General features: G+C 43.2%; 1 protein-coding gene across 1 annotated transcript; it reads left to right on the top strand.

The window, feature by feature from the left end:
• Positions 1–2,167: 2,167 nt before the first annotated feature.
• Positions 2,168–23,719, top strand: LOC311314332 (granulocyte colony-stimulating factor receptor-like; the record flags this gene model as incomplete). Its single annotated transcript, XM_084444670.1, has 13 exons — positions 2,168–2,309; positions 16,765–17,061; positions 17,614–17,743; positions 17,946–18,112; positions 18,215–18,372; positions 18,685–18,838; positions 19,109–19,191; positions 19,380–19,587; positions 19,752–19,940; positions 20,136–20,237; positions 20,609–20,755; positions 20,852–20,931; positions 23,213–23,719. The coding sequence occupies 13 exons, from the start codon at positions 2,168–2,170 to the stop codon at positions 23,717–23,719; spliced, it is 2,364 nt and encodes a 787-aa protein (XP_084300796.1).
• Between the last annotated feature and the right edge of the window lie 1,309 nt (positions 23,720–25,028).

The raw sequence follows: 25,028 nt of genomic DNA, 5'->3' as shown, positions 1-25,028 counted from the left end.
GAACAGGAAATTAATGAACATACACACACACACACACACACACACACACACACACCACTAAAAAGACATGCTCCAGCAAAAACAGTTTACTGATTTGTGGATTGGTCTTAAGAGGGCAATGTTCAGCAATTCAATCTACACGGTAAACACGCATAATTGGATTGTGTGCTTATGTGCTTTGATGTGCTCAATCCTCTGAGGACTGCACATTACAAGGCCTAATTGATTTTGATACATATTTACATGTGTTTGGAAAATTAGCAGCAAACACATCTCTGGCGGTGGATGTTAATTATGCCTCTAATGGTGAGGTTAGGGTTTATTTGTGCCCCCCTCCATTACTGCTGTATTGTTTCATCTCAACCCCGCTGCTCATGGTTTTGCTATATCGAGGGAATGTGAACGCCAGCCTCGCCCTGCGGTGGGGCGTTGACCCTCCATAGCTGACCCCCTCTACCCTCGGCCAGCTCAGAGCCGATGAAATAAACCCCCGTACTGTACGTATGTCCACCTGGGATATGGATCGTGTTAATACTCTGTCCACCAATGTCAGCCTAGAGGGGAAATCAGTTGGAAACAGGAACAATTTAAGCCGACAATTTATTTTTGCACAGCCTCGACAAACACCCTTTAATTTGACGACAGTGTGGACTCTGCTCTTTATAAAGCACGACAGTGTGGACTGTGCTCTCTATAAGGCACAACTGTACAGGTAGAGGAGAGTTCAGCCACAACAAAGCAAAGCACACATGCTTCCTGAAAGGTGGAACAATGCAATGGGACGTCCTTGATCCATGCTGTAGATTGTGCCATTATATTCGGCAACATTACATTTTTACTCTGACACCTCAGGATGAACTACTTAGCTCAGCAGGCATTCACATCACCTTCAATTTGAATTCCATTACTTGCGGTGCCACTTTTCAAATAATGGTAGGCCCTATTAATTACCAAAGTATGGGTCCAGGGTAAAGGTGAATGTGCAATTACAGAATTAAATCAAGTCACCGTTTAGCTTGTCAGTCCTGACAGAAATAATTTGGGTGAATTATTAAATGCATCCACAACCCTGCTCTGTTTTATCATCCTCCCATTTTGACAGTCAAAGCAATGGTCTTAAATGGAATAAAACAATTATTAATAATTATGTTTTGTGCTTCTCAGATTAGATGAATACTTCCTTGTAAAGGAATTACTCATTTACAATTTATAGTGTTTTTAGGCACTAAAAAATGTTTTGGGAAATATTGTGTCTCTTTCAATCTTTCATGACTGTTAATTAGGAGATGATTTAAAAAAAAAAAAAAAAAAGATTTTTAATTAATGGCCACCTCTCTTTTAAGCCTCATACAGTACACAGAGTCTTGGGAAAATGTTGAAATGTAAGTTTTATTTTAGAGGTTTAGAGGAAAATAATTGAGTTTTTTCTCTAGATGTCAGACGAAGGTTGAAGTGACTTTCTTGCCTGTTCTTGACCATGATGATCTGCTACATGAATGCATCAGTCCATTGTCTCCAGACATTGGTTACTGTATATCATGGCCCTTTAAGGTTTGTTACAAGTGAGTTGGAAAAGAAGGCCTTTATGTTTTCTCCACCTGCATCTGCATGGAATAGCCTTCAAACTTACACTCCAGGATCTAGTCACTCTGTGACGGGGCGGCTGACACAGACTTTTACACGCATAAACACACACCCCTTTGCAGACAGTTTTTACCTATACTGTGGGTGCACACGCAGTAGCGCTAGCATCTCTCTGCTACACATAGCCTACACATTACATACATCAACGCTTTACAATCCATACCATATGTTTTTCACAGAAAATCACCAGTTCTGTTTATTGTATTTTACGTTACGTTCTATGTTGAGGTTTTGTTGTTCTGTCGGTGGGCGCTGATTCATTCTCTGGTTGTGTCTTCTGCGTTCCCCTCGTCACAGGTCTTCTGGGCACGTTCGGGTGGCCACTGAGTGGACGGCATGCAAGCAGAGTTGGCGTTCTGGGGACAAAACCTAGCTAGCTACAATTGACTAAAGAAAAAAAAACATACACGCACCTGTGTCCAACCAGGTACGGTGCACCACTGTATAAGCGGGCTTCGCCTGCACAGCTGCTCCTTTGAAATTTCCATTTTCGTGAGTACGACTGAGAAAAGAAGACCCGAAGATGACGCAGCAACTCACCATGAAGTTGGCGGCGTCCTTCTGGAACCCCGGACAGCGCTACCCAGTCTACTGGAAAGATTCTGCAGTTGCGGCGCCCCCTAGCGAAGTGGAATATCCACTCTGCTCCGCTGCATGGGGCCGCAGTATGCCAGGGTGCTTCTGATGCTGTCTCCTGACGGCCAGACCCACGTTCTCTGGAAAGGCTTCACATGGCACAGTTCTTCGACTGCCTGCCGCCACCGCTAGGGAACCAAGATCTTGTACCCGCGGAGGGCAGCTCAGACGGGGATGATGTCGGCGGTCCGCTTCAGCAGCCTGCGCCGATGCTGTCCCATCCTCCGTCCGTTGATGAGGCGAAGGAGTTTTCTGAGGCCGACAACGACTCACCCTCAGAAGCCTAGGATGCTAGTGGCTCGTCATCCAGTGATCCCAGGCCCGGGTCTTTCGAAGCTACTGGAAGAAGCTGCACATCATCTTGTCGTTCCCCTCCCAGAGGTTGTGGCTGCGACGGGGCTGCCTCTAGGTTGTCGTTAACCGGTCTGCGTGAAGAGAACAAGAACGTCCTCTTCGACCCTCCGTTAAGTGAATCTGGTTGTTGGGTGCGGCTGTTACATGTCTAAATAGAGCGTAACCTGCCCAAACAACCAGCTACGTGGGTCCGGCTCGAGCCACAGAAGTCTTCCCTGCGGAAACAGCAGACGTGACGACAGCAGGTCTCGTCGGTAATTTACTAACTTGTCCGATTAGTGAGTACGACAGGACCGGGCCGGGCCGGCCAAAATTGTGATGAGCTCAGCTCGAGCCGCGATGTCTTTTCCTTCTAAAATAGCAGACGTGACCGCAGAGCTGGCCGAGACTGTAGGCTACTGACCCACCCGTTAGTGAGTACGACGGGACCGTCCCTATCGGGGCACCGGTCCCATCGGAAAACTGAAACCGGCTCGAGCCGCGAAGTCTTTCCTGCTAAAAGACGTGACGATCGCAGAGCTCACCGGTACGGCACTAACTGGGCCGTTGGTGAGTACGACGGGACCGTCCTTATCTGGGCTCCAGTCCCATCGGAAAGCTGTGATGAGTCCGACTCAAGCCGCGTGTTCCCTGTCTTCCCTGTGGAAACAGCAGACATGAAGACCACAGGTCTCGCCAGGAATGTTCTCCCTGCCCAACCGGTCAGAGTGTCCCGACCGGTGCGGTTGCCCACCTCCAGGCTCGGGGACAGAAGTGACGCACATAATCCCAGTGCGCCAAGATGCGTGACTATCTTGCCTTGCCCCCATCTTCGAAGAGCGGCAGTGGGGACGTTTCCATTAAGGCGACAATAAAAATACAGTTATTGTTTTTGATTGTACTGTCTGCATCTCTTGGGTGCCTAGTCAAGCAACAAGCAACAACCGTATTGTAGCTCCTTCGCACGGAGAGGTTTTGAGGTTGTGTGTAAGATGGGTCCAGCTATTAGTTACCGGCCCATCTGAAAATGTTGACGTCTCCAGCTCGAACCGCGAAAGTCTTCCCCCGCGTAAACAGCAGACATGACGACTGCAGGTCTCGGCGGTAATGTACTAACTTGTCCGTTGTATTAACACGTCCGTTAGGGAGTACGATGGGACCGAGCCGGAGGGCTCCGGTCCCATCGGAAAAGTTTGGTGTGTTCCAAGCCACGGAGTCTTCCCTGCTGTATCAGCAGATGTGACAACCGTAGGTCTCGCCGGTGAGGTTCTAACACGCCAGCAAGTTCGGGCCGCTGTGTCTTCCCCTGAGTTATGTTAAGCAGACGTGACACCAGCCGGTCTCACTTTTGAGGGACAGATAGTGTGAGAGGGGAGAACTGACGGCAGCCTCGTCTAGCCATGTCAACATGAGCAGGCGAGGCGAGGCTCCTTGGGTGTTTTTTGGGAAACTGACGCTCAACCTTATCAACAGTCGGCCTGTTGTGTGCATTCGTGCTCTATTTCACAAATGCAAGAGTCGCCTAGCTCACAATTAGCTACTCTGTATGATGCCCTCAATCAAACACTGTCTGGTTCTTATGCATCCCTGAGTCTGACGAAGGTCACGACCTCAGCTAGACATGCAAATGAGATGACGAGGCTTTCCCACGAAGTGTCAGGAATGGTCATACTGGTCTGAGTCTCATGCATCGCTGAATCTGACGGGAGCCGCAGTCTCAGCTAGACACGAAATGAGAGGACAAGTTTCCCAGAATTATCGAGAATGAACATGGCGTTTTCGCTCTCTCTCTCTCTCAGCATGCATGCGCCGGCTAGCTCGCACGCAGCCAGTATGCATAGCTTCTGCATTTAAAGGCATGGTGAAATCTGTAGAAACAGACTCTATTGATAAGTAATTTTTGAAATAGGATTATATGGCTTCCCTGCACTTCTACTGTATGACACTTTTGTTGATCTATTGTTTTTAATGTGTGTAGGCCTATTGTATTAAATTTTTTATACTGCTGCCATTCTTGGCTAGGTTGCTCTTGAAAATGAGATTTGAATCTCAATGGCTCTAAGCCTGGTTAAATAAAGGTCAATGAAATGAAAAGTTGTTATTTATTATAGCCTACCTACACAGGTAACTGATGCAGCCAAAGTCTGGGGATTGAAATTTAGGCTAGTGGTTGCCATGGTAACAGAAATGTAGACCTATGTTATTAGGAGAACTGGGGATTATGAGCATTATCCGCATGTTTATGTTCTCAGTTTCGTCTCATCGTTCTTCTGCAGTGTATGAATTTTATACTTTGAAGACAAGTAGGGCCTAATATATTTCTGTGTTAGGCCTAATGGTTAAACCATACATGTATTTATTAAACAAGCTCTCCAAGCTATTAAACATTTTGCTTATTACAGTATTTTAGAGCTAACATGAACTCTTTTAAGTGCCTGGTAGCTACAAAGAAATCTTATTCATATATATTCAACTCTATGAAAACCTTTATTTGACCCTCACACACCTCCGAAACTAACCAATTAAGAAAGAGGACACAATGAGCTGCTGCTAGGCAGACTCCTTTATCCTTCTCGCGCTCTTTTAATCAGCTGGTGTAATGAAGCAATTTGCTTAATGATTGAGCGAATTCTGTGTTTAGGGTTTTGGTCTCTATGACAACCCAGCTGCCCATAATTAGTTAATCAAGGCAGGGAAGGTTGGAGGCTGAAGTTGGAAGTCAAAAGGTGGCTGTGGTGCTTGAATCATTAGGCTGTTAGGTAGGTTGTTAACCTAGTAGTTTGTTCCCACATGACCTGAAAAGATGCATCTAGCTTTGGGAGTTTATCTGAGGTAGAACACTTTCTTATCAATTGTGGGGGTTTTGGAGGGGGAGGGAGAAATTGAGAAAAGACTACTAATCTTTATTCCACATTTAAGATGTTAAATTGTGATGTTATTTTATTTTAGTGTCCTTTTGCTTCGCTCTGCATTAGCAGGAGGTGTATATTGTGCTGAAACTGCAAGAGGTAGGTCTGTGCTTCTTTGCATTACATTATGTACGGTTTTTTGGGGGTTTTTTTTTACACATGGATGGCTAAATACAGAAGCGGGTTAATTCCTTATTTCTCATAATTCAGCTGATAGTGTTGTTCTTCTGCTTTAGCCAAAGCGGCTGCCATGGGACTGGGATACCCTGGATCCCCCGATCCACTTGGACTTACACATCGTGGGAGTTCAGACGGCAACCATCTGCCCAGAGGACCAGTACGCTATGAAAATAATGATGGCCCTAGAGAGGCTGAGGCAGAACCTATCATGGCCTACCAAGGCCAGTACCACCAAAGAGTAGGCTCCCTGAGCCCCTCGGCCTATGGACAAGCCGGCCCCAGTGGTTTTCAACCCAACCCTTTAACATTGAATCACCATGGCTATGATCCCAGATTGTCTGGACCCTCCACCAGCTGGTCCATTCTCTCTCCCAGAGCATCAGCTGTTGACAGCCTTAAGCCAAGCTGGAAACCAGTCAGAAATTATGCCCCTTTGATTAATGTGGGAGAGGCCCCTGTCAAGTTTGACTTGATTAGAAACCCAGGTCAATACAAGTCTAGCTCATTTGTCTATCATGCTGGTGATTCTGTTATGGATCAGTCTTTCCCCAGAAGAGGTGATGTTAAAAGAGGGTTCATATGGCCCAGGGGCTATAGTAAGGAAGGTTATGGGTACGAAGATATTGCTGATCCAGACACCACTGTCAATGACAGGAGCTATAGCAATGAAGGTTCCAATGGTTATGGGTATGGACATGTTACTGATCAAGTCGCCACTGTTGATGATGGGGGCTATAGTAATGAAGGTTACAATTATGGGTATGGAGATGTTGCTGATCAAGTCGCCACTGTCAATGACGGGAGCGATAGTAATGAAGGCTATAATGGTTATGGGTACAGAGATGTTGCTGATCAAGTCACCACTGTTGATGATGGGGGCTATAGTGATCAAGGTTACAATTATGGGTATGAAGGTGTTGCTGATCAAGTCACCACTGTTGATGAAGGGAGCGATAGTAATGAAGGTTACAATGGTTATGGGTACAGAGATGTTGCTGATCAAGTTGCCACTGTTGATGATAGCAGGGTTCACGCTAAAATAGGTACTGTTGGTAGAAATCCAAAAGCGAGAACCAAGATCATCTCTTCGGGACCCGTGACCAGGACCAAGTTCCATGGCTGGACATGAAGCGATTGCCTGAAAGACGCAACCATCGTGCTGAGAGTTGCAGAAATGACCAATGTTGTTACAGACTCTCTGCTTGTTGATATGAGAGAGCTACTGTGCCAGTAAAAAAAAAAAAAAGTATATTTTCTGAAATTGCTTTGTGATTGTTGTGAAATTGGCTTGTGAATCTGAGACTGCATTATGATCTTTAAATCTTAGATCAATGCACCCTTACAATTATCAGAATGGATCATCTTTGACAGTTTTACAGATTCCCAAAATGCCCCTCTCTGTTGCTATCAATTTAATGGGACTCGTAATGCTCAAATATTAACTCCCCTCAGGGCCCTGTATGCTCCCAGTGTCATCTATTGGTACACAGGCTGTTATCCAATTGGATCATACTGCAGTGCACACTGCTGCAACACAGGGTTGACTTCTGGCATATCAATGACATGAGTGTTGCACAGTCCCTCCCTGACACTAACAAGGGGAGAGAATTATTGCAATGTTCTGTTGTAGAATAATACAATTTGATATATAATAAAAATGTATTTCACATTTATTTAAATATTTTTTTTGTAGTTGAAACAACGGTTTGCTTCGGCCTTCAGTGGAAGGGCCTACAACCGTATTGTCACTCCTGGCTTTCATCTCCCCCTGAAAGGCATTTGAGGGGTGCAAAATGGGAGACGGATAAGGTTACGCTGAACGGTCCATAAATCAATCTCAGCTGGAGAGGGAGCCGGCTATGAGCGCCTGTCCAGAACGTAAATAGGAAAGTAAGTGACCGAACAAAGTGAAGCAATTAACTGGGCTTCTTAGGAGAGGCTAGGTGCCATACATCATGTCATGTGGACGCTGGGTGGGTTGGGATGGAGGGTGAGGGGGACCTGTCATCGATAGGGCATTCCAGCCCACCTGGAGAGAGCGGTCATGGAAGGAGTAGTAGGAAATGCACTATATGATACAATTTTTATGACCAAGATTTTTGGATGGGCTTTTGATGATCAGGGAACTCATCCCTAGCAGCAAGGAAGAATAAAAGAACTGGAATGTTCCGCTCTGATTTCTGTTCAAATAATTTCCCTTGCCACTCATGGCTCATTTATAACCTTCAACAGGTGGCCTCTGCTGTGGCCTCACAGCGTATCTTTTGTACAACAGAGAGAGACAGACAGACAGACAGAATTAACTACAACAATTGTGCTGGAGCCAACCTTGGCCCAAACCTGAGTAATCCTGATTAATCTTGCTTGCTTCATCAAAGACGACTAAAGCTTCGACTCACTTTCACACCATGTGACTCAGCCCCAGTTACGCTCTGGTGAATTCTCTCAGGGAGATGACAGGGTCTGCAAAGCCCTACAGTGAAGCACCTCTCAACCACACATCGAGGCAAAGCATGACATTATTTATGGGGCTTAATGTAAAAGCATGTTGATTTTCTGTTCTGGGTATTCAAGTGCACACGGCCAGTGTTAATGGTCTGTTTGATGCTGTGGAGGTGAAGTAAAAGTGTGTCACGCTGTTTCCCCTGATTTGCAAATTGCCTGCCTACATTTGGAAGATCAAGAGAATGTGTTTGTGTGTGTGCCTACTGTATGTAGTATATTTGTGTGGGTCTTTTGGTAGCTTGGGATAACATACTCTGCTCTTATGTGTGCTATCTGATTACCTTAGGCAGGGTCTGAGAGATCAGCTAACATGTAAACAGATAAAGACATTAACTAGCTGTTGTGATATGACAATGAAGCTTGCCCGCAAGTTACTTTCATAACCCTCCATCTTGAAGAATATAAGAGTAGAATATCTAGGTATGAGTCAAAGTCAAAGTCGATTTTAAATTTATAGCACATGTTCATACAAGCAAATATATGACTTATAGAACAACCCATAACTGTATAGGTTATGTACGTTTACAGGTGTCCTTCCTGCTCTGTAGACAACCGTTTACTTTAAAGCTGCCCTGACCCTGTCCACATTGCATCATGTTAACACAGCTCCTCAGAAGTATTCCCCCGCCTAACACACAATCCCCAGAGACGCGGTGTGGTTAATAAGAGTTTGTTTTTAGCATGGTCCCCTCTCTTCTTGTCCTCCCCTCTCAGCGCCCACAGCCTGCCAGCCCACTGACCTGTGGTAAGGGGGAAATCAATAGTCAATTCCATTTTGCAGCCAGTGTGTGACAGGTACTAGATAGGAGTGGATTGGGTGCATGTAAGGAGCAGGAGCGTGAGTCTAAGCTTGTTTGACCCATTCTCGCCTGCTCTCTCCCCCAAGCTTCTCAGAGACCGATATCGTCTGTAAGCGCATGCAGCGGCAGCCAAAGCCCTGTTTCCTACAACTACTGTCTGAGCACAGAAAGGAAAGCAGGCTTTCCTGTCGGGGATAAACTTTGATAACAGGAAAGTAACAAATTTGTTTAGAGTGTTTGTATAGCAGAACGTATGCATTTAGATCCACATAAAATAAAAACCACAGATCCTTTCTATGTCTAATTTGGGGTTCATCAATGCTAATTTGTTCAAGGGGGAGACTGTCCTATTAAATGCAGTACATACAGGGGAATCGCAATCAAGCAAGGAAGAGGCTTCATCAGAGCAAGTTTGCTTCAGGCGCTGAGCTAATTTTACAGCTCACTGAAATGTAGCATGTAATACCCGTAGATGGAAAGTACTTTCAGTCATTGCTGCTGATTAGAGAAAAAGATCAAGCAAAATGTGTCAACTGCACGATAATCAGTTAATGCATTTTTAATTAGTGTCTACTTCTCTTTACTCTGTTGATTTCCATTCAGTGACTTAGTTGTGTGTCGCTTTAATTCTTTTTCTGGCAGCCTCTGATGAACAGTTAGCTTCCATTATGTTTCCAAGGAGGCGGAAGCGAGGACATGGGGGATACAGCCGTTAGATTAAAAGTTGAGTGGGTGGGTGAGTTGCTTGAAACCTCAGAGGAACATTTTATGATTTAATAAGCTAATAAACCTGATATGGCAACTGGCTCTGAGTGCCCTTAGGGGTCAAGGCACAGTTTACAATCACATTAAAAAAGCTATTTCTATTACCACAGCAACAAAGGGTATGCCAGGCCTGTTATGAAGGACACGTGGATTTAGGTCTGATGCTTCAAAGGGCATGCTGGAGAACCTGGGGTCTTGCTCCATGCTTTTGGAGGGGGCTCTATAAAGTTGTTATTACCTCTGCCCCAGCAACAGAGCCAAAATTCCCAGATCGATTTTCATGACACCCGGGTTGAGGGGTGTAGCATGGGCCAACTTACAGTACAACCCATTAAATTTTAGAGTGGATCCTTGGAGTGGTAAAACAGCCTATTTGCAAATGTACAGTTGAGCCACAAAACAATTCTAGTCATGTTCTACATTTAGGATGGTAAAATAATCTATTTTCAAATATTCAGATGACCCACAAAGAAGTTCTGGTCATGTTTCACAATTAGGGTGGGAAATATTTGCAAATGTGGAGATGACCCACAAAGCAATTCTGTTTTGGACTTTAACATTATAACCTGTGGAGAAAGGATCCTCATGTTATGTGGATAGAAATATAATTTTGTAAATATATAAACATTGAATATGTGAGTGTGCGTTGGAGGCATAATGTTACATGATGCATATTGAAAATTATGCATCATGAATGGGTTGAAACTCACTTTTAACATTTAAAGATGTTTTCTCCAAGCATCGGAATAGTGTGTGTGTGTGTGTGTGTGTGTGTGTGTGTGTGTGTGTGTGTGTGTGTGTGTGTGCGCGTGTGTGTGTGTCAGCAGCACCAATGTGGAAGGACAAGACAGGACAGTGCAAAATACAAGTGGCAATTACAATTCAATACAATATAAACATACAGCGCAGGCCACAATAATGCACAAAATGACAGTGCTGTGGGTCCTGGGCCTTGTTGAAGAGGCCAACTGCTGTCAGGAAGAATGTGTGAAAACTCATTTTTCTCAGAGCATTGGAATGTTATGAGTGTGTGTGTGTGTGGTGTGTAGTGTTTTTTTTTCCTCAAGCATGGTCAGCTACTCCACGTTATAATCGTAACTTACTGCATTCAAATAATTTTTGGTCTAATACATCAGGACATATTAAATCTGCCTGACACCAATTTGGTTAGTAGAGAATGCAAGTTTATAAGCTTTATGTAAGTTAATCTAAGATAGGCCTACTATATTTAAGATAGCACAGTTTATAGGCCTCATGTAAGTTAATCTAAGATAGGCCTACTATATTTAAGATAGCACAGTTTATAGGCCTTATATAAGTTGATCTAAGATAAGCCTACTATATTTAAGATAAGACACATCTGGTCAGGCTCCGGGACACTGTGGTCTCCTGAATCCTCCTGGTCGCTGGTGGCTCATTGGCTGGGGGCAGACATCTGCCTCTCGTTCTTGTCCTGCAGACGGTGTCGGGGTGAGGGACAGAAGAACACAGCAGGGCTGAGTTTCCCAGAGGCATCGTAGCGCTACGTTCATCGTAGCGCTATGATGAACGCCGTAGCTTACGATGAACGTAGCGCTACGATGCGTCTGGGAAACTCAGCCCAGATCAGTAGCATCTTCATCTGGACTCACAGTTGTGCTCGTGGATCTTCTCACACTGTGACGCATGGATCCAGGAAGTCTTTCCTCTGGACTGGACCTCCATCTGAGTGCTCCTTGTGGTTGGTTTGGTCTGGGCCTGTTTTTCCTGTGTATGAACAGATCAGAGAGCTTTGGTTAGCCCCCCCATGATCATAGAGTCTCTTATAGCCTGAATGTCGCCCCCCCTTAGGTCTAAACCTGGGGAAGGGGTGAGTCTCATACAGTAATGCCCGCAATTGGGCTGAAGTCCACAGTTTGTGAGGTGTGGTACTCATGGCCATACGATGATGGGGTCTCTGTTGCTGTTCTGTCCTCCTGGGAAAATAACAATAACTATTTTTACATGGAAAAACACAAAACAATTCTGGTTATGCTCTACATTTAGAACAGTAAAATAATCAATTTGCAAATGTGCAGATGACCCACAAAGCAATTCTGTTTTTGACTTTTACATTATAGCCTATGGAGAAAGGATCCTCGTGTTATGTTGATAAAATAGAATTGTGTAAATATATAAATATTGAATATGTGGGAGTGTGTTGGAGGCATAACGTCACATGTTGCAACGTGAGAATTTCATTATGCTATTATGATTATAGACATGTTTGGTGCAATCAATTACAAGACCCAACATATTATTGTTATAGCCTACATAATATTACACACATCAGGATCAATAATGAGAATTGTAACACGTGAATGTACAAAAATGCCTCAATGCTAAATGCTAAAAAAGCACAGCAGAGGATGTAGCCTACTTCCTGAGGCAGCTGAAGAAATTCAACATGCCAAAGACAATGATGGTCCTCTTCTACACCTCCATCATCAAGTTCTGAAGGGCCTTAGGGAGCCAGGCCCGCCCCCAAAAGTGCTAGGCCTAAGGGGGTGTATTTTATAGTTCTGTCATTCCTCTTCGTGGTGCTTGGCCATTGTTGTCATATAATGGCTCTGTAGTGTATTTAGTGTGTCCCTAAAGCGTGGTTGTTTCGGCCCATTATTGCCCTCTTATTCGCTCAGTAGCCTAGGCTACTGTTTTCCTATATCTTTTTTACATATAAAAATACCAATGCTTTGAAAGCGCACCCCCAAAAAAATTGTGCGTTGGTCCTGGCTTACCGGGTTCTAGGACTATGGGGTTAGATCTGTTTCAATACTTGTCAATATACACCACATGTTTCACAAATGTTTTTTTTGTGGTTCACAAATACATTTGTGTGGTTCACAAATACATTTGTGTGGTTCACAAATTAATTTTTGTTTCACAAATGTTTTTTGGTGATTCACAAATAAATTCTTGTTTCACAAATGTATTTTTGTGGTTCACAAATATATTTCAAACTTTCGTCTGTCTTCCTCTGCTACGGTTTCAAGAATGCGCGCATAGGCTACTTGTGCTGACTAGGCTGTAAAAGGGTCTATAATTAACAAATGTGACCCACGCTCGTTACATAACTTCTACAACGTCCAGTGACAAAATATGTCATGGTACCTTGGTATTGTCCACACCAAGGATCAAACTCACAACCTTCGCCGTGATGGGCAGTACACTATCCACTCGGCCACCGCTGACCTAGGAAATCTGTGGAGTCTTTTGGTTTTGATGTTCTGGGACTATTGCCTCTTGTGGTAGCAGCAACGGAATTGCAGGTCAACAACACGACAGCAGGACAGATATAAGCACGGACAAAAAGGATTCCCTCTCCTTGGTGTGTCGGCTTACAGCCAACACACAAAAAACAACAAATAAATAGGTTATGTTTTGCATTAAGTCTTTTAAAATCTCTGATAATCTCCAGACAATCATGTAATCAATCATGTAAAATCCATCACAGGGCATTAAATATCATACCAGTTATTATACCAAAACATATATAATCTAATTTCCCAAAGCACACAGTACATGCCTCAAAAGCCCTTGCTTTCCTAGTGTTGTTCAATGTCATGTGATCCATCTTGGTGGTTGCACAGCTCCACTGCGCTAAAGCTAATTCAAAACAAGGATGTGGATGCTTGCTTAAACACAAGGGCCCTCTGAGCTCCATTCAGTGAGCCTGTTCCATCTGACACTATCTTCATCAGAGCTGATGAAAGCCCTCTCTGGCCCCGCTAGCTGTGTGTGGTGAGTGGTGCTACTCTCTGATTGCTTTTCTCTATCTTCACATCAAGCCGTTTACTGTTCCTTTCATTATGATTGTACCTGACACATGAGCCGCAACGAAAATGAAATAAAATAAATAATATTTACTGTTTGTTAGTGGCACCAGACACTCAGGCTTGAACCTGCCTGGAAACTTTTTAACAATTGACTTTGTCCTGGTTTTGTTCTGAGAATGTAGTCATATTGATATGTGAGATGGACTTAAGTGTCACATATTTTATTGATTTGTATTTGTAATAAACATCTTTCATTCTTTAATTGGGAGGATAAGAAATAGAGGACATGATCTACTCATTTTAACATTTGGTTCAGTTTAAATGTCCTCATGCTTATCCATGAAATAAGAGGATGTACTGTTGAAGCTTTTGCTTTCATATTTTCTTTTTCTTTTTTGTTCTTGTTTTTAACATGAGAAAGAAATAGATGCCAAGTCACCATGACCCAGGGGAATATTTACACCGGGAAGTGTAGGCTTTTATACCCAAAACTGTGTTGTTTGTGTAGAAACAGTCAAGTTCAAGTCAAGTCAAGTCAAGAAAATAGAAAAGTTAAGATTTGAAGAGGAAGGGAAAAGGAGAAATAGACAGAATTGTTGTTGCAGTGCCCTGAGAGGATATTTCTCAATCAGGAAAGAGGATGTAATGACATTGTACCACAATAGGATTGGAAATACAGAATAGGTATGCTAGACAATGGTTGGGTGTCATGTCATACGTCAACATGCAACAGCAAACATCGTCTGCATTGTCTCACAGTATTCCAGTGACTCAGTGTTCCTATCATACCAGGTTATCAGGGTATCATTGAGTTTCCACATGAGTATGACAAGTATATGTATATGATAGTATGACTGTTAAAAGTATGTCCAAATCACTTTTGATCATTATCAACATAGTCACGGCAAGAAAATATATTACATACGCTGCTTGAATGGAAAATTGACTCTCACTTTGTGTTTTAAAGGAATCATATTACTTGTTAATATAAAATAATTGTTTCAGAGCAACATGGCAGTTGAAAAAGAATCACTGCATATATTGTACATACGTTTTACTCCCTCATTGTAAGGCAGGCAGCAGAGATGCACATTAACAGAGGCAATTAGCTCTTTACACTAAAAGACTCTGAAAAGAAGGCCGCAAAGTGGAGGTCTTTATGCATGCAGCTGATAAGCAATGAATCGGAGGCTTCCATACTCCCACGCCATGCTTCCACTACATTCCCTCACATACTGTAGTATAGATGATTCTCTCTGGCCATTTCCCCATCTCAACTGCTTCACTAATTCTGTGGCCACATCGTTAGACACTATACAGTGTTATAAAATATAATGTTATAAAACACAGTACAATAAATACAATAAAAAATGTGCACTGGACAATCAGAAAATGGGGAAAAGGAAAACAGCATTGACATGGCTGTGTTCTTTCCACTCCTATTCATAACGTAGATTCAAGAGAACACACCAAAAGACTATTTAAGTCTGGAATAATGAAACTTAAAAAGTTAGTTGAGCTACAGACTTTAGTTATGTACAGGGCAAAAAGCAGATTATTGCCAGAAAATCTTCAAGTTGTTTGTTTTTAGAGGACCACAGAAGGAAATAATAATAATAATAAAGATCACATAAGGAAATTTAATTTTTAACATCAGTTTGCAAAAACTAATAGCAGTACACTTCAGTTGTTGGAGTCAAATTATGGAACTCTCTACAGAATTAATGGGTTGTATAAATAGTAAAAAATTTAATTTAAAAAAAATCAGTTAAAAACAATGCATAAAGAAAGAGTAATTATCTATGTAAAGAAGTCAGGTAATAGGTGTATTATATTAATAGATAATCAATAGGTATGGTTTTTGATTTGATTATTATTATTTTTTGTTGTTAAATTATCATGCAAAGGAAAGTACTGGTTGTTAAGTATCTGTAATTGACAGATCATCTAATTCTTATTGTTTATGTTTCAGGGGCAGGTAAAAATATGATGTTTCTTCTTCCTACTCCTTTTTGACCATGGAATGTAAAATTGATCATGAAGTTGTATAAATCTGATCATGAATTGCCATGAGAGAAACACACAAAATAAAATAATACATGCTCTGCTGCTCTTAAAAAGACCCTATGTCTTCTCTGATATTGGTCTTGTTCATTAACCTCAAAGAATGCTGTTTTTACACTGCATACATTTTCCCATCCAAATAACCTTGATGAGGGTGAGGCAAGTTATTGTTTTAAGGCAAGAGGGGAACAGGAAGTTTCACAACGGTTTCAGTTGCCTGGCATCAGTGTCTGTGTTCCCAGAACGGTGATACCACCAGTGAGTCTGTGTGAAACCACACAGCAGAAACCAGACATCCAGACCACTTCCAGGGAACGACAGCAACAACCAGCTTACATGACAGACAATAACTGATTTCTATTTCCTTCTCAGACCACACAGAGGCATAGGCATATCCTGAGGGCAGCCATCTTGCCAGTGGTACATGGACATTTATCACAGTGTACCTGAAGAGTACCCACCAAAGTCCCCAAGTTATCATCAAGTTTTATATGATTGTGGAATGGTGAGTACTCCATGTTTGACAGCAACAAAGCTTGTTACTTTACATAATTTTAGTTCAGTTGTACAGTATATTCTGCCAACTTTTAATGTTAAGTAGGACCACCATGCTGATACTGGGGAATGATTAAGTTCCATAATCATTTTCCTTCCTCTAATTGCCACACACCAGAAAATGTGAATGTTTTGATTCCACTGAGTCGCAATGTAGTTTTATTATTTATTATTTACAATCACTCTCTTCTGTTCTATTCCTAGCAGGTTGTGTCAGTATGTCACCAGCCTTTGTATCAGTGCTTGCTACACTGCTGGCATTAGTGAACAGAACAACAAATGGTGAGCTATGCCGCTGTCTGAATAAATATGTGATTCTAAATGGCACCAACAGTTACAAGGACAATTGGTTATTAGACACGTCAAATCACCATTGTTTCTGAAGTTGTTTTGAAACATTGCAATGAAGGGTTTCCACAGGTTTTGGAACTGCTGAGGTAATGTCAAAGACTCATGAAGAACTATGAATTGTGCTGCAGCATCACACAAAATTAGTCATTTGTTTTGTGGCTCACAAGACCTTTCCACCTCCTTTCATGGTGATGCAATCTTCTCCCGTCATCTTTCCCCTGTGTTCAGATGTTCAGTCCCTGTGTGCGGAGGTGCAGACGTCCACCCCTCTGGTGACCTCAGGGTCAAATGTGACAGCCTCTTGTGTCATCAGAGATGACTGTCTCCTCACTGAGGGACAAGATGTTCACATACAGTGGCACCTTGACCAACGCCTTCTCCACAGCAGCCTTGCACAGAACGAGAGCGTCAGGATCTCCAAAGTCTTCATCCCCAGCTTCACAGAGCCCATAGCCCACCTCACCTGCTGTGTCCAGGGAGACCGGGCTTGCCAGATTGTAGGAGGAGTGGAGATACGAGCTGGATGTGAGAGTGGTTTCGTTTGTTTGTTGATCTGTTTGTTTGTTTACCCAAGTGGTGCAGCATGGGTAACCTTTAATTTACCAGATTTCCTTTGTCATTCATAGTAAGGGACTAAGACAGTTAACAGATGGATGGGCCAGTAAAAATGAATAACAATTCATGAAATTAATCCACTTTCCTTGCTTCTAGTTGCTACTATTTTTCTACTTTTGGAATAGAACAAATTAATAACTTTATAAGCCAATAACCTGGTTTCCCCAGGTCCAATCTCTAGTATTACACTTTCATCTCTTTCATCACGTTTCTATCGTTCATCATTTCAGCAGATCTGAGAGATCTAAGCGTACAGGGCATGAGAAATGAATACAATGAATATAATATGGTTTACAGAATCCCAAGCCCAAAACATTAGAATCCAAGAGTATTCTGATTTTATCATAGATTGATAGCAGAGTAAGTACAGCTTCTCCGGTTGAACTGTTCTTTTTCTTTATCTTCCTCTGGTTTTCCTCTGTTTTACATATTGTCTTTCCCTGAAAACCTCTATATCCACAGTTCCACCCCCGGTGCCTCAGAATCTCAGCTGTGTGACTAACCTCACCACACCAAGCACGCTGCTGTGCATCTGGGACCCAGGGCCGGACACCCACCTGCCCACACAGTACACTCTCCACACAGAGACTAGGTAGGATACGTTTACGGTGTCACTGCATCTTATTTATACCTATCTGTGATGTATCGATGTACTGTTTAACTTCTGCCGTGCATTTCTTTACCTGTATATCAGATGCTAGTTTTAAGATGTGCTGTGGATTTGCCAGTGATAACTGAATATGCGTGAATGTGATTTCACCAAATATTGATTTGTTATTTCCTCGTTTCTTCAGTGACGTACCGGACAGCAAGACTTACAAGGTGCCAGAAGGGGTCCATCTCTACACGATTCCACGTTCCGACTTTTTCCTGTTATCAGAGATGGAGATCTTTGTAAAAGCAGTGAATGCTTTAGGCCAAGCCTCTTCAGACTCTCTTTCTCTGGAGCCCTTAAGGGCAGGTAAGGACGTCCAACACAAACCTGCCAGAATCTTAATACACCGTTACAGTTTTGCGCTATGCTCAATTAGAAATCATTCTGATTATGACACTTATATTGCAGCAAAATTTGACCCACCAAAGATCGTGAGGGTCCAAGCAGAGCCCAACGGCTGCCTGGAGGTCAGCTGGAGTATGTCTGACCAGCTGGCGTGGGTGTCCAGCTTAGGCCTGGAGGTGCTACTGAAACCTGCAGACAGCAAGCAGGGGAACGAACAGAAAGTGAGGGATGCATTCAGATGTTCATGATGCAAATCCTCTGAACACATAGATTTTTAATACTGTGTGTGTGTGTGTGTGTGTGTGTGTGTGTGTGTGTGTGTGTGTGTGTGTGTGTGTGTGTGTACTCGTACTGTATGTGTATGTGCATGCGTGTGTGTATGTGTACGTGTGCGCGTTTGTGTGTATGTGTACTGTATTTGTGTGTATGTGTGTGTGTGTATGTGTGTACTGTATGTGTGTTTGTGTGTATGTGTACTGTATGTATGTGTGTGTGTGCGCGTGTGTGCGCGCGCGTGTGCGGGGCTGTGTTAGATCCCATTCACCACTGTGAGGCGTAACAGACCGGTGGAGGTGTGTCGCCTGCTCCATGGGGCAGAATACCACATCCAGATCAGAGTCAGGTACCAGCAGCAGAGCCCCTGGTCTGAGTGGAGCAGCAGCTGCCCTGGGGTCACCCAGGAACGGGGTACATTTAACACTCCTCTGCTTACACAATCTATTACCTTTTCCTTTCATTAACTAGGCTTGCTTTTCTCTTTACGTTAATGCTATGTCCTACATTTCCCACCCTTTGCAGCTCCGATGATTGATGTATTGACTTGAACTGGGCTCTCTGACAACTCACTGAATGTACACACCTGCCTAGCTTTAGAGGTGTTTCTACTTCGTGCCACTGAGAGGTGGAGACTTTTGATGAGTCATGAAGTTGTTGACCGTCCTCTCTGCCTGTTCTCAGCTCCCACTGGACGACTAGACTCCTGGATGAAGGTACCTAGGGAGCTGAGGCAGAATCCTCTCCGTGTGCATTTGTTTTGGAAGGTAAGAACGATACACAGACAGAGACACGCGCGCGCGCGCACGCACACACACATACATGCGTTGCATAGCCTACACATACACACGTAGCCAACACACAGACGACACCATATTTCACACATCGTGTTTTCTGCCACAGTTGTGCAGAAAATCTGTCCGTCAAAGGTCTTCCCACTCTCTTCCTCTCGTAGCCATCCGAACAATTCCACGCCAACGGCAAGAACGTGTCCTACATGGTCTCGCTGCACAGACCCCCGGGTGATCGAAGGCAGCTGTGCGCCACGGCCGCCCGTCACTGCCACTTCCGGCTTCCCAGAGGAGCCAGGAGAGTGTTCCTCTGCGCTGCTAACGCTGCCGGAAGATCCAGTCCTACTGAAGTACTTGTGTTTCAGCCCAGAGGTAACCTGTGGCTTGTTTATATTCAGGTGTTTATGCCCGTTTGGATATTAGTGCCATATGTTTCTGTATGGTTGGACGTCTGAGCATTATTAGCGACATGTTTTGTGGGTGTTGTAAGTAGGCCTACGCCTGTGATATCTTGCAAACTTTTGTTGTGTCTCCAGCTCCAACTGCAGTGTCAGATGTCAGGGTCAGTCCTCATGGTGACACATCGCTACACGTAGAGTGGACGGCTGAAGCTTCCTCTGACATCACTGGCTACGTGGTCGAGTGGAGACCGTTATGCGACATGGACAAATCCCTCATTTTCTTTGACCAAGTAGACAGAAATCAATCCCACGTGGAAATATCAGGTATGATGTACAGCACGCCTTGTGAGTTTGGCTTACCTTTTAGATGTACTTGCCTGTGGGTACTATATTATCCATTGGTCTGTTGTGAAGTTTGTATTCATTGTGGGCAGGGTCTAGTCTACTTCTCTCTTTGTGTTCCCATACAGGCCTCTAGTCTACACTGACTTTCTCTAATCTCTTCATTCTTGTCTGCAGAGGGTATTGAGCCATACAAACCTTACGGGATCACCGTGTATCCTAGGTATAAGCATGGGATTGGCCTTCCTCGAACTGTGGAGGAATACTCTAGACAAAAGGGTAAGTCTGTGAAGATTAGACCCTGCACCCTGGTCTTTGCAAGATCAAGTGGAGAGTGGTGGTAGGTGTGTTGGGAACATGCTGTATCAGTTTTTGATACAATGCTTCCCCCTGGTGGACACATGATAAATCACACCCCTGTAGCATTTTGAAAGAAAAAAAAAAATAGTTAAATTATAGGAACCGAGCTATGTGCTGCTAGGATCATAGTACTGTAGGTCTCAAGTCAAGACAGTATAATAATCGAACATCCTGACCCCATAGCCTCATAATAAAATCAACAGTTTCATGTCTACATTTTTTATAATAACCAGTGTACTTGTGTTATAGTTCACTACATACAGTCCTGATTGCCTTATTCATTACGGCAGCCCCATCTACGGCACCGAATCTGCAGGTTCTGAAGAACTGGCATTCACATATTGAGCTGATCTGGGATGAAATCCCCACATGCAAACGGAATGGCATCGTACGGAGCTACAGGGTCTTCTACTGGGACGAGCAGGGGAATGTAAAAGGTTGGAGAACAGTTATTTTAGCTCCATTCACAGCTCAGATTATTACAGACTGCTGGGTTATATCGTATGAAGCTGATACGTCACGTTCTTGTTCAGATGTGAACGCAAATCTGGCCCAGAGAAGAGTGATCCTGAAAGACCTCAACTCCATGTGGTCCTATAAAGCCTTCATCATGGTCAGCACCGATGGTGGGAGCTTGAACGGATCAGAGATTCTCCTCACAACTATGTCCATGGGTTGGTATTTTTTGTCCATAGACCATTATAGACAGCGTGCGAATTGCTGGGGGGGGGGGGGGGGGGGATTTCCCGTTGCAAAAGGAAGAGAGGGAGGGGAGGGGAGGGGCACGGGTGTGTGCGGGGGGCGGGCAAAATTACAACGCATTTTGGGGCATTATTATTACACGCTTTTAATCGAGAATTGATCAATGTCAGTATATTTACACTGTAAAAAAAAAAAAAAGAAGTAACTTTCAAAAGGGCACTTGCCTTGTCCAAGAAGTAGTCAATGATTGGCCGATGCGTTGCTACAAGCTGCTATGGTTGTTACCGTCAAAGCTCTATCTGATTGGCCGGTTTTAATAAATGTATTTTATCTGTGATCTGTCCTACTAGATTATTTTGATGAGTTAGGGCAAATTAATTGATTAAAGTCGCACTGAAACGGACGTTTGAGATCATCTAAACTTCCGTAGTTTGACAAACAAGCTATGAGGGTGGGACATATGTTTAGAGGAATTTGATTGGAACATTGACAAGTGGACGGTTTTAAGAACTTTAGACAGATTTGATAGAAGGATAGCGTTGATTGACGGGTGGATGTCGTGAGATTATTGGCCTAAAATCTAAGGTACCTGTTGTCGTCATTGCACGTGATTTACCGTTTTCCAGGAAGTAAGAAATTATATACTGTACTTTGATATAAGATTACAACAAAAGTAGAATTTTGTAAATTTTTTGGCATACATCGTTGAATAGGTGAACACTATGACCAATTATATGTCATATATATATTTTTTTTTCATTTCAGTGCGACTTTACAGCATGTTTACTTTAACAAACGGAGTAGGAAATTCACAATATTAAGTAGTTTAAACTTGAAGCATGTGATCTTGGAACGTTTTAATAAACATGGCGGTGATAATGAAATCGCTTAACATTGCAATCTAGCAACATACTCTATAGCGTACACCAGGAACTATTAGAAATCACTACCATTACAGATGTGATGGCCATTAAGTCCATAACAGTCTATAGTGTTGATGTCCAGACTATTTCCATCACATCACCATTAGGGACCACTAGACTCCTGTAGGGACCATTAAGACTCCTGTAGAAGACATTTGAATCCTATTAGAAAACCTTTAAAGGTGTCTAGAATCAGTCATAGATCAGCTGTTGAACCATTAGGAACTTTTATTTTATGATACCAAACCATCAGGAAAACACTACATACCATTAGTAGCCATTAGAAACCATCACAAAACCATCAGGAACCAATAGAATATGTGTAATGGTTTCTATAGTTTTTTTCAGCAGGGGTAGGCTACGACCATACTGCGACTTGTGACGACGTCGTGTGTGCAACCTCCTGGCGACATGCACGTCACGACGTCGTCACAAAGTCGCATGGAGTCACAAAGTCGCACCCTTCTGGCGACGTCTTCAAGACGTTGTGTGTTAGCTGGGTATACTGTAGTGCCTACCTTTAACTAGCCTGCGCATATCACTTTTTTATGAGGTCTAAAGGTCTATGATGAGGACGGGATAGCTCTACATTCATAGCAGTGTGATCAATAACCTAACATCGTATGGTTTGTCCTTTCTTTTAGCACTTTGTTGGGTGTATAATATAAGAATACAATAAGAACATACAGTCGTTTCCTTTGTTGTGATGTTTACATTTGTTCAATTTCTGGACATTACATTTTATTTGAAAATGTCCCCCCCTCTGTTTTTTTTACAAATCGCACCCTGTTTATAGGTGTCCTGGTGCCTTCAGGATGCCCTAGTATCAGAAGCGTATATACATGGATAGTTCTTTGAAATTGCCAAATATAATTTTTTTCAGATGCCCTGGATATTGTGTTTAGTGTGATTGCAGCTGGTGTAGCATTGGCATTGCTTGTCATCATTACAGTGATGGCCTGTTTCACAAAGCAAGAACGGTGAGCCTTCAGCCAGTAACAGCAATGCACCGCAACTACTGCAATGCAATGTAGTTTTAATTGTTGTAATTGTAATTTTTGTAAAGCCACACTCAATAATTGTGTCTCTTAAGGTTGAAGATGTGCTTCTGGCCCATGGTCCCTGACCCAGCTAACAGCAGCATCAAGAGTTGGACGACAACAGACACAATCCAGGTGTTTTATCGGGATTCCCATTACTGTTACTCTCTGCATGGTAAAACCAAGATGAAAATCAAGATTGTAACTGTCTTATCCCCCCCCCATGTAGGACATCACCCCAACCCAGGACATTCAGGAGTCCAGCCCAGTCTATCTCTCCCATCTCAGCCTCCTGGGCCTTCCCAAGATGGCGCTGGAGAAAGGGGGTGTTCAGTTCACCGATGGCCCCTGGCTGCATAGTGGAAGCGACGAAGACACCAGTGACCTGGGCGAGTCCATTTGTGGCTCACCCCTCAGCCCCAGCTACTCAGGGTCCCAGCAGGACTCTGTTCCGTATGCCTCTGTGATCTTCGCCGGTCCATACGCCAGCCAGCCAGCGGCCCAGTCCCGGGTCTACCTGCGCTCCGAGTCCACCCAGCCTCTCCTGGAGGAGGAGCCTCCCAGTCCAAAGCAGTATCAAAACATGTCCGTTCACAACCACACGCTGGCTGGGGAACATGGTGCCTTCAGAGAGTTTCAGGACGTTCCTCCTGGACAAGGAGGGTCTGGGTCTCTTTGGGACGACTTTCCTTTGCTTCGAGCATTAGCAATGAATGATATTGAAAGTGAAATTTAGATTCCATAGCTTATGAATGTATGTCATTGGATAGTTAATGTATCCCAATGTGATATACCGCGCACAAGCTATTACGTGGGTGGCGAAAAACAAATCTCCATGTTCATTATGACATCTATAAAGAGAGACTTCGCATTCATAATATGGAGCTGAGAAATGCACGGCAGACCTTCTTTTCTGACATCATCACCAAAAACCATAACAATGCGCGTGCCTTGTTTGCCACTGTCGATAGGCTGACAAACCCCCCTGTGTCAGTAGCCTCTGAACTTCTATCCACCAGGGCCTGCAATGAATTTTCCTCATTCTTCACTGACAAAATTCAGAAAATTAGACAAGCAGTTAGTGCCTCCATTCCAGGTACAGGACATGTGTCGTCACAGTGTCCACTTAAAATCAATACCATGACACAATTTCATCTGATCAACCATAAAACCCTGGGGGACACTATACAATATCTGAAACCTGTTGCCTTGATGTTCTACCTACAGACTTCTTCAAAACTGTATCCAACTGCATGGCCACTGATTTATTGCAAATTGTAAACACATCTCTTCTTTCAGGTGTGTTCCCGCAAACCCTGAAAACTGCAGTCATCAAGCCACTCTTAAAAAAGAATAATCTAGACACCTCACAAATGAACAATTATAGGCCCATACCAAACCTCCCATTTCTAAGCAAAATAATTGAAAAGGTTGTTTTCCAACAACTGAATAACTTCCTGGCACTAAGTAATGGCTTTGACGTCTTCCAGTCAGGATTTCGACCACACCACAGCACTGAGACTGCTCCAATTAAGGTATTTAATGACATCCATTTAAACACAGATAATGGCAAAGTCTCAGTCTTAGTACTACTGGATCTCAGCGCTGCGTTCGACACGGTAGACCACAACATACTACTAGGCCGACTGGAAAATTGGCTGGGAATTTCTGGTACAGTGTTAGATTGGTTTGAATCCTACTTAAAGGACAGGGACTATTTTGTGTCTATAGGCAATTACAAATCTGATCTGACAAAAATGACCTGTGGAGTTCCCCAAGGCGCCATCCTGGGGCCAATTCTGTTCAACATTTACATGCTCCCACTAACTCAAATTATGGAAAACAACAAAATATGTTACCATAGCTATGCAGATTTAAATTTATATCACCATATCACCAGGAGACTATAATCCCATACAAGCGCTGAGTAAGTGCATTCAACAAATCAATGATTGGATGTGCCAGAACTTTCTCCAACTAAACAAAAATAAAACTGAAGTAATTGTCTTTGAAGCAAAAGAAGAACGATTAAAAGTCAGTGCTCA

The sequence above is a fragment of the Borostomias antarcticus genome (genome assembly GCF_949987555.1).
Source record: "Borostomias antarcticus genome assembly, chromosome: 10".
Taxonomy (NCBI): Eukaryota; Metazoa; Chordata; class Actinopteri; order Stomiiformes; family Stomiidae; genus Borostomias; species Borostomias antarcticus.
This window is presented reverse-complemented; position numbering and strand designations above follow the sequence as displayed.